The 13,740-nt window shown below is 43.5% G+C and overlaps 1 protein-coding gene across 1 annotated transcript in view; it reads left to right on the top strand.

Annotated features, from left to right (window-relative positions):
• The window catches only part of Bzw2 (basic leucine zipper and W2 domains 2), a 61,258-nt gene that overhangs the window by 33,408 nt on the left and 14,110 nt on the right, over positions 1-13,740 (top strand). Inside the window, exons 5-8 of the mRNA XM_052738345.1 lie at positions 2,668-2,733; positions 3,935-4,070; positions 8,651-8,760; positions 13,326-13,496. Of these exons, the coding sequence (XP_052594305.1) occupies positions 2,668-2,733; positions 3,935-4,070; positions 8,651-8,760; positions 13,326-13,496 (483 nt within the window). The remainder of the gene's footprint in view (positions 1-2,667; positions 2,734-3,934; positions 4,071-8,650; positions 8,761-13,325; positions 13,497-13,740) is intronic.

Raw genomic sequence — 13,740 nt, 5'->3', positions numbered from 1 at the left:
CATATTACAGGTGCACATTCCCTTTGACCCACTGATTTTACTTCTTGGTCTTAAGACATCTTGCAGCCATGCTTGAGCATATATGAAATGGCAGCTACAGTGATTATCGTCACAGTATTTCTTATAATAATGCCAAGGAGGGAGATTAATGTGAACGCAGTTGAAATGTCAGTGACTTACAGTAATAGACTACATACCATGTAGCTGTTGAGAGTATGAACTGGGCTAGAGATGCACAGTGGTCAAGACCATGGGCCACTCTTACAAGACCGGGGTTTAATCTCAGCCCCCATATGACAGCTTACTGAGGATCCTCAGTCCCAGAGCATCAGACAACCCCTTCTGGCCTCGGAGGGCACCAGGCATGCACATGGTGCACAGACATACATACAGGCAAAACACCAATACACAAAAATAAAATAAATTAATTTTAAAAAAATTATAGAGTAAGAAGAGGCTAGGACTATGATTCAGCTAGTAGAGCATTTGTCCACCATGCACAAAGCCCAGGTTCGATCCCCCAGCACTGAATAAACTGGGCGTGGTGATGTGATGCCTGCCTGTGAGCCTAGCATGCTGAGGGTAGGAATTCAGTCATCCTCAGCTACATAGTGAGCGGAAGATCAGCTGAGGCTTCAGTAGACGCAATCTCAAAAATCAATGAGAGGTAAAAAGATACTAGTATAGCATAAAATCTATAAGAGATTCGTAAGTCAATAATAAGGTGGGATACGCATCCTTTCTAGGAAAGGGTCTATGTGGACACTTGAAGGGAAAAGAAACAAGTCCCTGTTAAATGTATGCAAGTATGTTCATACCCACTGGTTCTTAGGGAAATACTAAATAAAATTATGGAGTGTCAGTTTGCCCATATTAGCTTGGTAAAAAGTAAGGAGTGAAAGGTCTGAGAGTGAACAGCTGCCAGTGCAGCTAGCCAGGCCTGTTCTTCCTATACTGAGTCCATATGGACTTTTCAAAAGTTGGCTGTGGGCTGGCAGTGTGGCTCAGTGGGGAGCATGCATTTTCATAGCATACACAGCCTCATTACCAACATGGGGAAGAGAAATGTTTTTATATGGAACAACAGGCAGGGTCGAATTGCCCGGACGTGGGGCTGGCCTCCAGATGTCTTCTCCTGTGTATAGTAGAGGTGTAAATACTCTTTACATAGGAATAGTCCCTTCCCAAACTCAGCAGATTGGGGTTTCAGGCTGGGTCTCATATCAAACTCCCGATGCCTCTTGGACCACCACAGATGGAAGGATCATAATTTCTAAGTCTGATTTCTCTCAGCCTCTGCATCTGGATTAAAGATTTAAACTATTTTATTTTCATCAACATTTGTTTATTTATTGTTTCTCTACTTGTTTCTATCACAATAGAAACGAGCCACAAAAATATATTACAGAGATTCAGCTGTGTATTAAAGCTATACTTTAACCGGCCAAGGGTCTGTCAAAAGGCAAGCCATTTTTTATGAATATTTGGTGTCATCCAGTCTTTACTATTTCAGCTGTCTTCTGCTATGAAATTCTTGCATGCCCAGACCAATTGGTAAACAGTTCAGCTCCTCAGGCCTGCTGAACTTCTAGGTAACTACTTCCCTGCAGGAGCCAGTCCTTGGTTAAGGTCCTGTAGGCTAAGGCAAGCTGAAGGGAGAATAGCTTTGTTTCTTGTGCAAATGAAGCTCAGACCGTCACCTTGCCTTGAGGCCTAGTGGCTCTCCAGGGCAATTGACTGAGAACAAAAGAGGTTTTTTACATATCAAGGTAGAAGGTAGAGCAACATTCCTGAGGAGGCAGAGAGCCCTGTAGCCAGGGAAAGAAAGGACAGACAGGCATTTTTCTGTAGAGCAGACAGAGCAGCATGACTAGGGAGAAGAGAAGAACACAGAGGTGATGTAGATGGTAGTAGTAGTAGAGATGGAGAATGAGGAAACAGAGGATGAAAATGAGGCCCGAAACATAAGAGCTTAGTCATTAGCAGGACTATGAGAGGGAACTGGACAGAATTGAAGCTATGTAGACAGGATTTCATCCTAGAGAAATAATAAAGTAGACAAATAAAGAGCTTGGTATGTCTAGAGTTATTCCTGCCCTGAATGCCTGATGGAGCTGTAGCTGTATTGATAGAATTTTGTCCTAGAGGAATAAAGTTAACAGACATAAGAACATAGTGTATGTAGACTTTTTTTTCCCCTCAGATATCCCATGCCGGACATAGCATTATCCCCGGACCCTGGGTATTCAATATTCTATTTTTTTTAATGTTTTTGTAAGGATATGTACACAGGTGCAGGAGTCCTCCAAAGCCAGAAGCATTCTGTCCCCCTAGTGCTGGAGTTACAGGGCTTTTAAGTCTCCCGACATGGATGCTGGGAATTGAACTCAGTCCTCTGAAAGAGTAGCAAGCATTCTTAACCTTGGATCCACTTCTCCAGCCTGTTTCCATTCTTGAGTTTATTTTATCCTATGTGTGTATTTGATCCTGTTTTTCCTGGAGTCATGGTACCTCCTTTGAAATGCTTATAGTTCCCATGTCTGAATATGAGAACATTTATCTTCTTATCATTGCAGACCTATGGCAGTGGATATGGTAAACTTCCACCCTTTTTTCTGTGGCCTTTAAGATTATTTGCATAATTCAATTATTCTGTTTTGTGTTTAGGTCTTCAATAAACTCATCAGGAGATACAAATATTTGGAAAAGGCATTTGAAGATGAAATGAAAAAGGTAAATTAAAATATCTAAGGCAGAAGGATCCTGAACTTGGGGTCAACCTGAGCTACAAAACAAGACCATATCTCACACACACGAAGACACATGCACATGCACACACTCTCACTCCCTGGCCTGAGGTGATCTCTTGGTTTGCTGAGAGTTTACTAGACAGGGAGTAGAAGTCAAAAGCTTTGGTTTGGGTTCTTCCACTTAGTATAAACATCACAGTGACGTAATCTCTCTGAAACAGTCTCTCGGATGCTAAGGACGGTGGTGAGTTTGTGTGTCCTGCACTCATTCCAGAGCTAGTAAGAGTCATGTCACCCGCCTGTAAATAGAGACCTATGTTAATGTCGGAAACTTCGCTGGTGTTGAGTGAGGAAAACTCAGCCAGGTCCCTGTTGTGATGGGAGCCCCCTGGGGAACTTCAGCGTCATACCTAAGAAGTGATGAAATTGAGAAAATCTCACATCTTCCACTGCCTCCTTACCAAGGCTTGTGTTTAAACTATGATTGATCTGAATGTCTTAAGAACTTAGACAAGCCTTTCCTCCTCAGAGGTCTTGCTTCACGTGGACTCTTTCCTGCTGTGTTCCCTGCTTGCAAAAAGTTATATTCCTAGGGCTGGAGAGGTGGCTCAGCAGTTCGAAGTGCTTGTTACACTTGCAGAGGGCCTGAGTTCAATTCCCAGCACTCATCAGGTAGCTTATAACAACCTGTAATTCCAGTTCCAGGGATCTGACACCCTCTTCTGGCCTTTCCAGGCACCTGCATTTACATGGCATATGTACACAGAGACATGCACTTGCATGTAAATCAATAAAATAAAATGTTATTCTGTCCAAAGTAAAGTTTTTGCATATGCCATGGTGAGGAAGTGGTCACCCAACATGGGGGCAGGGGTGAAAGTGAAACATGTTCGCTATATGCTTCCCCTTTTCCATTTACAGTAGCCAAATGTGTATTGTGCGTACACAGTCTTCCCAAGTGTCTCTTGTTGTGACTGTTTATAGCTACGTGTGCAGGAACCTGTAGGAAAGTGCTGTAACAGACAGCAGTACTTGCTACAGTGTCCATTTCTCATTGCACATGTACATCCAGTGTACAGCCGCTGGCCTCGCCACCTAGACGTGGATGGGTGATCTCATTGCATTGTTGTCTTCTACCCTGGTGTCTGGACACACAGACATGATGTCTTTTGTTTGACCCACAGCTTCTCCTCTTCCTTAAAGCGTTTTCTGAAGCAGAGCAGACAAAGTTGGCAATGCTGTCCGGGATCCTGCTGGGCAATGGAACCCTCCCAGCAACCATCCTCACCAGCCTCTTCACCGACAGCTTAGTCAAAGAAGGTAACTGTGCTCGGGTCTTGTTGTGTGTGAGGCAGAGAGGAGAGGAGCACTCTAGACAGTTAGAAAACCGCCCGCCCTCCCTGTGTGTGTGTGTGTGTGTGTGTGTGTGTGTGTGTACACCTCCAAATAAGAAAGCCCCCGTTTATCATAAAGAATTAGAAGAATGTGCACAGCTATATATTGGCATTGGAATTCTACTTGCAAACGAAAACCTTGGAGATAAAAAAAATACCAGCTAGTAACTCCAATTTTCACATGGAAACCAGAAACTTCCCATCATTTTCAAAAGATCTCTCAAACTGGAAACCTTCAGATCTCTGGAACCTATCGGGAGGCTGAAGCCTACGGGTCATCACAGGTTCAAGGCCAGCTTGGGCTACGGAGTGAGTGCCAGGCCAGCCTGAGCTACATGGCAGTTGCCCTACCTAAATGAAAGAAAGAAGACAAACAGGAAGGCCTTGCAGGGTTCTCGGATGTGGGTTTTAGTCACACTTTTAAGACATTCAGGGTGAGATATTTTATTGGTCGAGAGCACTTGCTGCTGTTGCAGAATTCCAGAGTTGTGTTCCCAGCAGCTCACAACAGCCTCTAACCACAACTCCAGGGGAGCCTGTACTCTGCTGACCGTGGACATACACACATGCACATATGTAAGCACACATGTGCATTAAAATATCTTTTTTTTAAAGGCATTCATTGTCCAAGACAGTGAGTAATTTCAAAGTCAAGATTACTGCAGTAGAAAGAAGCTTGTGCAAATTCTAAAGTTTGGCAAGCACTACTGCAATAATTGATTACAGAATAAAACAAAAGTGGGCTCTTTTCTTGTAGGAGGATAATGGTATGCAAATTATAATTTAACAGTTATTTTCCTTAAAAATAAATTAAAGGAGCTTTTGAGAGAACGTGTGTTTCTTCCGGGAGGTTTCCCTCCTGCATGTAGGACAGCCCAGCTTCTTTCACGCCCATAGTGAGAGGACTACAGTGCTCTTACAGCTCGGAGAAAACAGCAAGTCAGGACACAAGTGGCGTTATGCAGATTCTCTACACTGTTTGGCTCATGACTCTGGAATCATTAGTCATTGTTAATACTGGGATATCTGAAAGTATTTTTCTGAAAAGAATTCACACTTCATGTATGTTATGTTACTGGCCAGTTAGGCACAGAAAGGGAAGGTACAGTTGACACTTTATTCATCCATCGATAGTACTAGATTACCCTAGCCATCACAACAGAAAAGAATCACCTTACTAGTTAATGGAACCCCAAGTGGGGGTGGGGCTCAGCAGTCAACAGCACATTCTACTCTTGCTGAAGATGAGGACTAAATTCCCAACACCATCAGGCGGTTCATAACTGCCTACGACTCCATTATTTCAGGGGACCCAGTGCCCTCTTCTGGCCTCCATGGGCACATGCGCATATGAGGTGTACATTCAATACTCAGGTGCACACATGTACATAAAATAAAAATAATAAATCTTTAACAACAACCATTATAGAATTTAGATGGTCATTCTATGACTCAGTCACTCACCTTTTCTGTGTTTGAAATTGGTTATAGTAAAATGGGGAGGGAAATGCCTTTGCCGTGGGAGTGATCTTGTGTTTGCATCATAGTTTTTCTTCGTACTGTACCATCACTAGAAACTAAAGGTGTACATTTTTAATTCCTAATTAGGAAAGGATTAAGAAGTTTTACCTTTGCTCAACTCCTCTCTAGTAACCATCCAAGTAAACAGGATCATTCCACTCACTAACAGAGTAACTTCAAAAACATTCCAGGTTTCCCATCAAGTGTTTCCTGTAGTACAAAGTGATAGGCTTAAATATAGATTTTTTTTGTTGTTGTTGTTATTTAGGCTTCAAATCTCAATCATGCTTTGCTTTCTTTCTTATAAGACAGATTACAGAATAGTCTTATTTTTACTTCATCACCTAATTGTATTAAAGTTATATTGATTCTATAACCTAGTAATAATGTTGAAAGTTTGTGCTGAGTGGAGGTGTAACTCAGTGATTCATCCCTGCTTGGCTTGTCTGCAGGCCCAGGTTTCACCTCCAAATCACAAAAAGAAAAATTATCTTGAAAAGTAGCTAGCATAAGATTCTTGAGTGTATAATCCATAAGCATATTTCCATAGGTGTGTGTGTGTGTGTGTAATGTCACAGCATGCATGTGTCTATCTGTGGATACCTTTGTCTCATCAGCTCTCTTCTCTGACCTTTATGAGGATTCCAGGGATTGAACTCGGGGCACCAGGCTTGCACAAGCACCTTTAACTGCTGACCCATGGTTTTTAAATGAAATAATAACTGCAAAGTCAGGGCAGATGTCAGAGTGAACAGGAATATCACTGATAGCATAGACTTCATCCCAAGAGTGGTTCCCCGGGCATCATCAAGTGTCTTCAGATCGACTCTAGCACATACCTCCCTCCTCCCGTTCAGCAGGAAGGCACTTGTCAGCAGAGGTCCAGGAGCTTTGCCAGGAGGATGAGGTCACTGAAGTGATGACGGACTTCAGGAGGAGGTGCAGGACTCGGACGCATCAGAAGTCAACCTGACCTGACCAAAGTAGGAGTTCTTTTAGAAAGGAGCAAAGGAGATATTGGCAGCTGCTTATGCCACCAATACTAGGCAGACATTCAGTTTAGGAAAATCAGTTAAATATTTCAACCACATCATATGCAATATAACTTCATCAAATGCAATATAAGCTTATATTTAGAACTTGGAAGTGTTACAGAAAAACTGTCTGCTAGCTAGCTGAGGGTTTGTTTTTGGAAGTAATCATGATTCAAATATGGATAAGGGATTGAGGGGTTTCCTGATTAACATCTACACATCTATCTAAATTGCTTTTAAAATGCCATGTGTTTAATTTTAAGCAGCCTTGGTGTTGTATAAATTGAAAGGTTGCTGATCATCCACGTCAAGGGTTCACTTCAGTCGCTGGCAGTCCTTACGACGTCACTTAACAAATCTACTGTCACTAGAACTACATACGCTTCTGCCCTTCTAGTTGCTTAGAAGGCTGAGGCAGGAGAATTGTGTGTTCCTGGCCAGCCTGAGCTACATAGCAAAACCCTAACTCAATCAAACAGACAATAAAATAAAAATTGTGAGTCTGAATCTTAAATAGATTCTCGGACTTTGGTTCTGCCCATCCATCAGCTTGTCCAGCTTCAGCACCCAATCTCAAAAAGTAGCCATTCCAGAGCCAGGCCCTTTCATGAAGCTCCCTGGGCTCTCCCACATCAAACTGGGGCCTCCTCGGCATTTTTACTTCTGTAATGATGAAATGGAAGGGATGAGTGGAGTGGGAAGCCGTCTCTCTCTGGAGTAAACTTGTTGACCGCTTCTTTCATAGCCTTTGCCTCTATTTCTTGGTCATAAATCCCAGAGTCTTCATCCAAATGCAGTGGGTTTGTTGGTGCAGAGCGTCAGAGTTTTCAGGTCTGATCGTTGCATTTTCTAGTAAAAACAACAGGTGGCACAAATAGCCAGGGGTAGTCTTAGCATCGACATGAGCGCAATCGTCATCTGCCATTTTTTGACCATAGAATACTCTTGGTCTTGATGTAGTTCATACCATGAAAGTAAGTCAGGCAGCTTTTACCCCAAACCTCTCCAGTAGCCAGGATTTGTGAGTACACCTTTATCCCTCTGAATATCAAGGTTTACCGACCTGTGACCCTAGTGGCCATCAGACAGACTTTGGTACCATGAGCTCTTGTAATCAGTACTTTTTAGGCTATTGTATATAGTTCAGTAGCCAGTAACTGTGTAGAAACCCTGGCCTGGTGGTACAGTTTATAATTCCAGTGCTGAGAAGCAGAAATAGGAGGGTTCCTGGGGCCTAGCCTAACTGGGGAACCTCAGGCCAGTGAAGAGACCCTGTCTCAGAAAACAAGATGAAGGGCTTCTGAGGAACAACACCCAATGTTGACCTCTGGCTTCTGCATGCAGATGCACACTAAGTAAATGTGAAAAAATGAATTCATAAATAAACACGTGAATAAGTTATACCAGATTGAAATCAAGAGTCCTTCTCTGAAAACTTCCTTTGTTTTTTGAGACAGTTTCTCTGTGTAGCCCTGGCTGTCTTGGAACTCACTCTGTAGACCAGGCTGGCCTCAAACTCAGAGATCCACCTGCCTCTGCCTCCTGAGTGCTGGAATTAAATGTGTGCACCACCATCGCGTGGCTAAAAACTATTTTGATGTATTTTCCTTGTTGATTTTTTGTTGGTGGTGGTTTATTTTGTTCTTATAAGTGTGATATCACCATGTCGCCCTGCCTGTCCTCAAACTTACTGTGTAGACCAGGTGGTCTAGCTCTGGTAACAATGCTCCTGTCTCCGCTTCCTGTTGCGGGATCGTGCCCAGGTTCTTTCTCGTGAAGATGCTTTCTTTGTAGTATGACAAGAGAGCTGTACATGCAGGTCTGTCTGTTTTTCTTCTCTCCCAAATTAGCTGTTACCCATTTCAGGAAACCTAGTTGGAAGTGTAGCCTTGCACAGCCACACAAGGGGTCTCCGGTACACAGGGCTGACATTCTCGCTCTCTTTTAACAGGCATTGCAGCCTCGTTTGCTGTCAAGCTTTTCAAAGCCTGGATGGCAGAGAAGGATGCCAATTCTGTTACCTCTTCCTTGCGAAAAGCCAACTTGGACAAGCGGCTGCTTGTAAGTGTTTGTGCATCAAAGGTTGTCTGTGCGACTGCTCTCGCCCTGCTGGCGTGCCAGTGATGTGCCAGGCTCTGCTGAACTGGACTGGGCTCCTTCTATTTCTCATTATCACAGAGAAACTAATTCCAGTCTTATCTTCCATACATCCCAATAGATTTTAAATCAGTAAAATACCCCTGGGCCAATCATGAGGAAACCTTTGGAAATGTATGGGGGCTTTCCTAGAGAGGATTAACTGGGGGGGAGAGTGCTGTACGCTGGTAAGACCGTCCCACGGGGTAGTGTGCTGTGCCAAATAAGAAGGGAAAAGAGCGAGCGAGCTGAGCGTTGGCCTTTTCTCTGCTTCCTAGTTGGTGCGGTGGGCAAGCAGCTCCTGCCAGCATGCTGCCCCCAGCTGTGAGCCAGGTTAACCACGTCTTCTCTTCAGTTGCTTTCTATCTAATACATTGTCAGATCCACATATAAAAAATTATAAGAGATGCAAACACTCAAATTTGGGAGTTTGTTAATGTGGTATTGACATTTTATGAACAGTGAAGCTTTCTCTTGAGGGCTGTGGTGGTAGTGCAGCGGTAGAGAACTTGCCTAGCACGCTCAAAGCCTTCCTGGTTGCAATCCCCAGCATAATAAAACAAACCAACAAATAGTTTTTTCTATATCAAATAACTTTTTGCAAAACTAAAGTTTTAATGTTTTTAATCTCACAAATTAGATAGCTATGTGTGATATCTTGAATAGAAGTTATATTACACCTTTCTCTCTTCTTTGAAGGTGTGTGGGGGGGGTGCGGTTCATGCATGCCATAGTGCACACAGAGCGGTCAGGACAGCTGCAGTTTATTCTTCTACTGTGTTGTTACGAGGATCAAACTCAGGTTGGAAGACTTTGCATGAAGCCTGTTTACCCAGTGAGCCATCCTGCCAGTCCCCCACCATAGCCTTTTTGGGGAGCCTGTGCATTATCCATAACTAGCTGGATCTTGTCTATCTGGGTTCCATATGTCTTTTCATCCCAGAAACCAGACTGAAGGATCAGCCTCCATTTAGGACGTCATGTCTGCATGGCATGGGACAGGAACACAGGTCATGAACTCAAGTCCTCAGGCACATTACTGGCCCTCCCGGAGACATGGCTCAGTGGTCAAGAGTGCCTACAGCTCTTGCAGAGGTTTCCAGCCCCTGTGTAGGGAAGAGGTAGTTCACAGCCACCTGGAACTCCATCTCCAGGTCCTCCAACACTCCCGCCTGGCCTTCAAGGGCACCTGCACCCATGTGCATATATCGTGAAGTTTTAATTTTAAACTATATTTATGCACATTGACACATGTGCATAAATATAGTTTAAAATTAAAACTTCACGAAGAAGTCACTGGCAAGCCTGGAAATAGAGTAGGGCATTTAGCTACTTCTCTCTCTGTAGTAGGAGCGGGGGTGTCTTTGACAGAGATGTTGGTGATTGGAAACAAAGAATTTACCACAACTTGCCATAAGAGACTTGCTAAGTCTGGTTTCTTAAACAGCCATAGGTTGGTTAGTTAGATGACTGGGTGTGAAACATCTTATGTTTTTTTTTTTTTTTTTTTTTTTTTAAAGATTTATTTATTTATTATGTATACAGCATGTATGACTGCAGGCCAGAAGAGGGCACCAGATCTCATTACAAGTGGTTGTGAGCCACCATGTGGTTGCTGGGAATTGAACTCAGGACCTCTGGAAGAGCAGGCAGTGCTCTTAACCTCTGAGCCATCTCTCCAGCCCCCATCTTATGTTTTGAAAACATATGTCTTTTAACTGTTCTTCCCAGATCTGTGTGTTGTGGGAATGAGAAGCATAGACGGTGTTTCTCTCAAGTGCTCACAACACAGGTCGGGTGGGACAGGCTGCTTGTGATCCACAGTGCAGTAGGTGCCTGAGAGCCCCTGACTTACCACATGAGACACTTGGCGTCTGTTACATTCTAAGGGGGTCATTTTTGTCTCGTGAAGATATACAATTTATGTAACTGTTCAGAAAAATAGTAACGTTAGCCATTACTCAGCAGTGTGACAGAAGAAGGACAAATGTGTACAAGCTTGAGGAGATGGGATGGGAGAAACTCTTCCATAACCCTAGAAAAGGGGAAACTGAAGTTGATTTTCCTGTTACTCATTCATTGAGTGTGGTTTTGGCATATTACGTGCCAGAAATTTCTGGGAACTGGGAAAATTGAAAGAAAGCAAACTTACCCTTGCCTTTATGAGGTGACATCCTACTTCAGGGGAATGAGCAACACACTATGTACAATTTTTTTTAAATGGTGAAGTTAGGGTCATCATAGTACATGTCTATAATCCTAACACAGGGGGCTAAGGCTTGGAGGATCGCCATGAGTTTGAGGCTAGCCTGCTACAAAGCCAGTTCCAGGCCTGCCTTCATGAGACTTTACCTCAAAATCAAAAACAACAAAAAAGGAAAATCCTGTAGAGAGAAAATTGTGTAGACAACAGGTAAAGGAAAACAGATTATGGGGAGCGGTAATCAATACAGGCCTTTGGTAGTAAGGGAAAACCTGTGTAATGAGGAGATGTGTCTGAAAGAGCACATCTGCATCATAAATGAGCTGTGGACCACATCTGCTTCGTCATGAATGAGCTGGGGACATGATGATTGGCATGCACTGGGACATAATTTCAGATCGCACCTGACAGCCACACTCTTCCTGACAAGAATGTTCAGTGGCTGCACCGAGCAGTGGAGCCAGAATTGACCGGAAGTGCCACCAGCACTGTCCTTAAACCATGTCAACTGCCAAATGGTTGTATGTCTACTTCAGGTCTGGTGAGGTGGCTCTGTGGGCAGGAGTGCCTGCCACCAAGCCTGGTGGACTGAGTGTGATTCCTCAGGCCACATACGGAAGCACCAGACCTCCACGGGCTGTCCCTGGAGGACTCACACAAGTCATCCCTTGACCTGCATGTGTATAAACACACTCATTAGATAGAGATATAACAGGACAGATGGACAGACAGACAGGTAGGTAGGTAGATACATAGATACATAGATACATAGATAGATAGATACATACATACATACATAGATACATAGATGATAGACAGATAACTGATGATACATAGATGATACATGGATGGATGAATAGATATAAATGGATGATAGATGATAAATTCATAGATCATTGTTGATGTTTTAATTTTTTGTTTTTTAGAAACACTCGTATTTTAAATAGTCACTATGAAGGAAGTGCCAATACACTTTTATTCTCTGGGAGCAGAAGGGACCATTCCATAAAATGAAATTAACCTTCCCCTAAATCTGGAAGGTCTTCGGAGGTAGTGTAAATATTAACGATGAAGTCTCAGTATGGTGAGAAATGTTGTTTTGATGTGAACACACATTTGTTAGATGTTCCCACCGACTCTGTTCTGACATAAAATATTTGACTTGAGGAAATTAGGGGTGATGGGGGCCCAGCAGCAGCGGTACCGTGTTCCTCTCCCTGGTGGCAGCCCCATGGCAGATCTTTCCCGAGATGAGTCACAGAGTCATTGCCTGCACACATGCAGACCTAGCTAATGTAAAGCACGTGTCTGTTTCTAGACTCGACAGCAGTTTGAAAATTGTTTCAATTCCTTAGTTGGGCGCTGGATTCACACAGGATTAGATCGTGACTAAGTGTTACTGAGCAGGTGCCAAGCTGCGTAGGGTACAGTGAAATGGAGTGATGAAAATATGAAGAGAGTTAGGGTGTTTTGCTCTTTTTGTTGTTGTTTTAACAAAAAATTCCATCAGAATTATGTAAGAAACTGAGCAGTTGAGGAGGCGAGTTTAGATTGAGTCTTACTCGGAACTTAACTGAGAACCACCGTCCTTAGTGGAGAGTGGGAATCTCCACTGCTGCTCCTTTTCTGTTTCTGAATAGTGAGGAACAGCATTTGCTTAGGAGACCGGAGGTCCTTGGAGAGGAGGAGCCACTGATGTTTCTGATCATTTCTGCTTTACAGAAACAAACTTTAACTCAGTTAAGAAAACAGTGTGAGTAGCTAACGATTTCAATTTTTCTTCTCAATTTAAAAACAACTCAAGTACTATTCAGTTTTTTGAGTTTGTTGTTGTTGCTATTGTTGTTGGGTTGTTTTGTTTTGTTTTGGGGTTTCTTTTGGTTTTTTCAAGGCTAAGTTTCTCTGTGTAGCCTTGGCTGTCCTGGAGCTCACTCTATAGACCAGGCTGGCCTCGAACTCACAGATCCACCTGCCTCTGTCTTCCAAATCCTGGGATTAAAGACGTATGCCACCATAGTCAAGCAAATTTAGTCGTGTGCTGTTGATTAAGGTGAAAGAAAAGGGGGTTGATGGTTCCAGTGAGCAAGGCGAGTGCCTGCATTGTGCAATCTTGCAATCTTCTTTATAAAGTCATCGTCTTCTAAAAGGTGCTACTCAGTCACTGTCCCAAGAATAGTTCTCTGCTGTGGAGCAGTCCTCATCTGCGTGAGATCACAAGTGTTTTAATATGGAAATTCCATCCTAATTTGAACAGCTTGCAGTTTACACATCTCCTTTTCTCCTTCAGGAACTCTTCCCAGTGAACAGACAGAGTGTGGACCATTTTGCTAAGTACTTCACTGATGCCGGTCTGAAAGAGCTGTCAGACTTTCTCCGAGTCCAGCAGTCGCTGGGCACCAGGAAGGAACTGCAGAAGGAACTGCAAGAGAGGCTGTCTCAGGAATGTCCTATCAAGGAGGTAGGAGGCCATGGTGACCTGCAGCACCACATGGGGATAAAGGGGGCCTCCTCGGGGAGGTAGGAGGGAAGGGGTGGGGCCCCCTCAGGGAGGTAGGAGGCTGTGGTGAATGTGCTTGGTTGATGGGTACAGGTGTGCTCAGTGGTAGAGCACTTGAATAAACATTCACAAGACAATGGTTTCCATCCCCAGCACATGCATGCTAGTGTGTGTGTGTGTGTGTGTGTGTGTGTGTGTGTGTGTG

Source organism: Peromyscus californicus, unplaced genomic scaffold (assembly GCF_007827085.1).
Source record: "Peromyscus californicus insignis strain IS unplaced genomic scaffold, ASM782708v3 Scaffold_15__1_contigs__length_86483966, whole genome shotgun sequence".
Lineage (NCBI taxonomy): Eukaryota > Metazoa > Chordata > Mammalia > Rodentia > Cricetidae > Peromyscus > Peromyscus californicus.
Note: the sequence above shows the minus strand (reverse complement) of the source record. Positions and strands in the feature narration are given on the sequence as shown.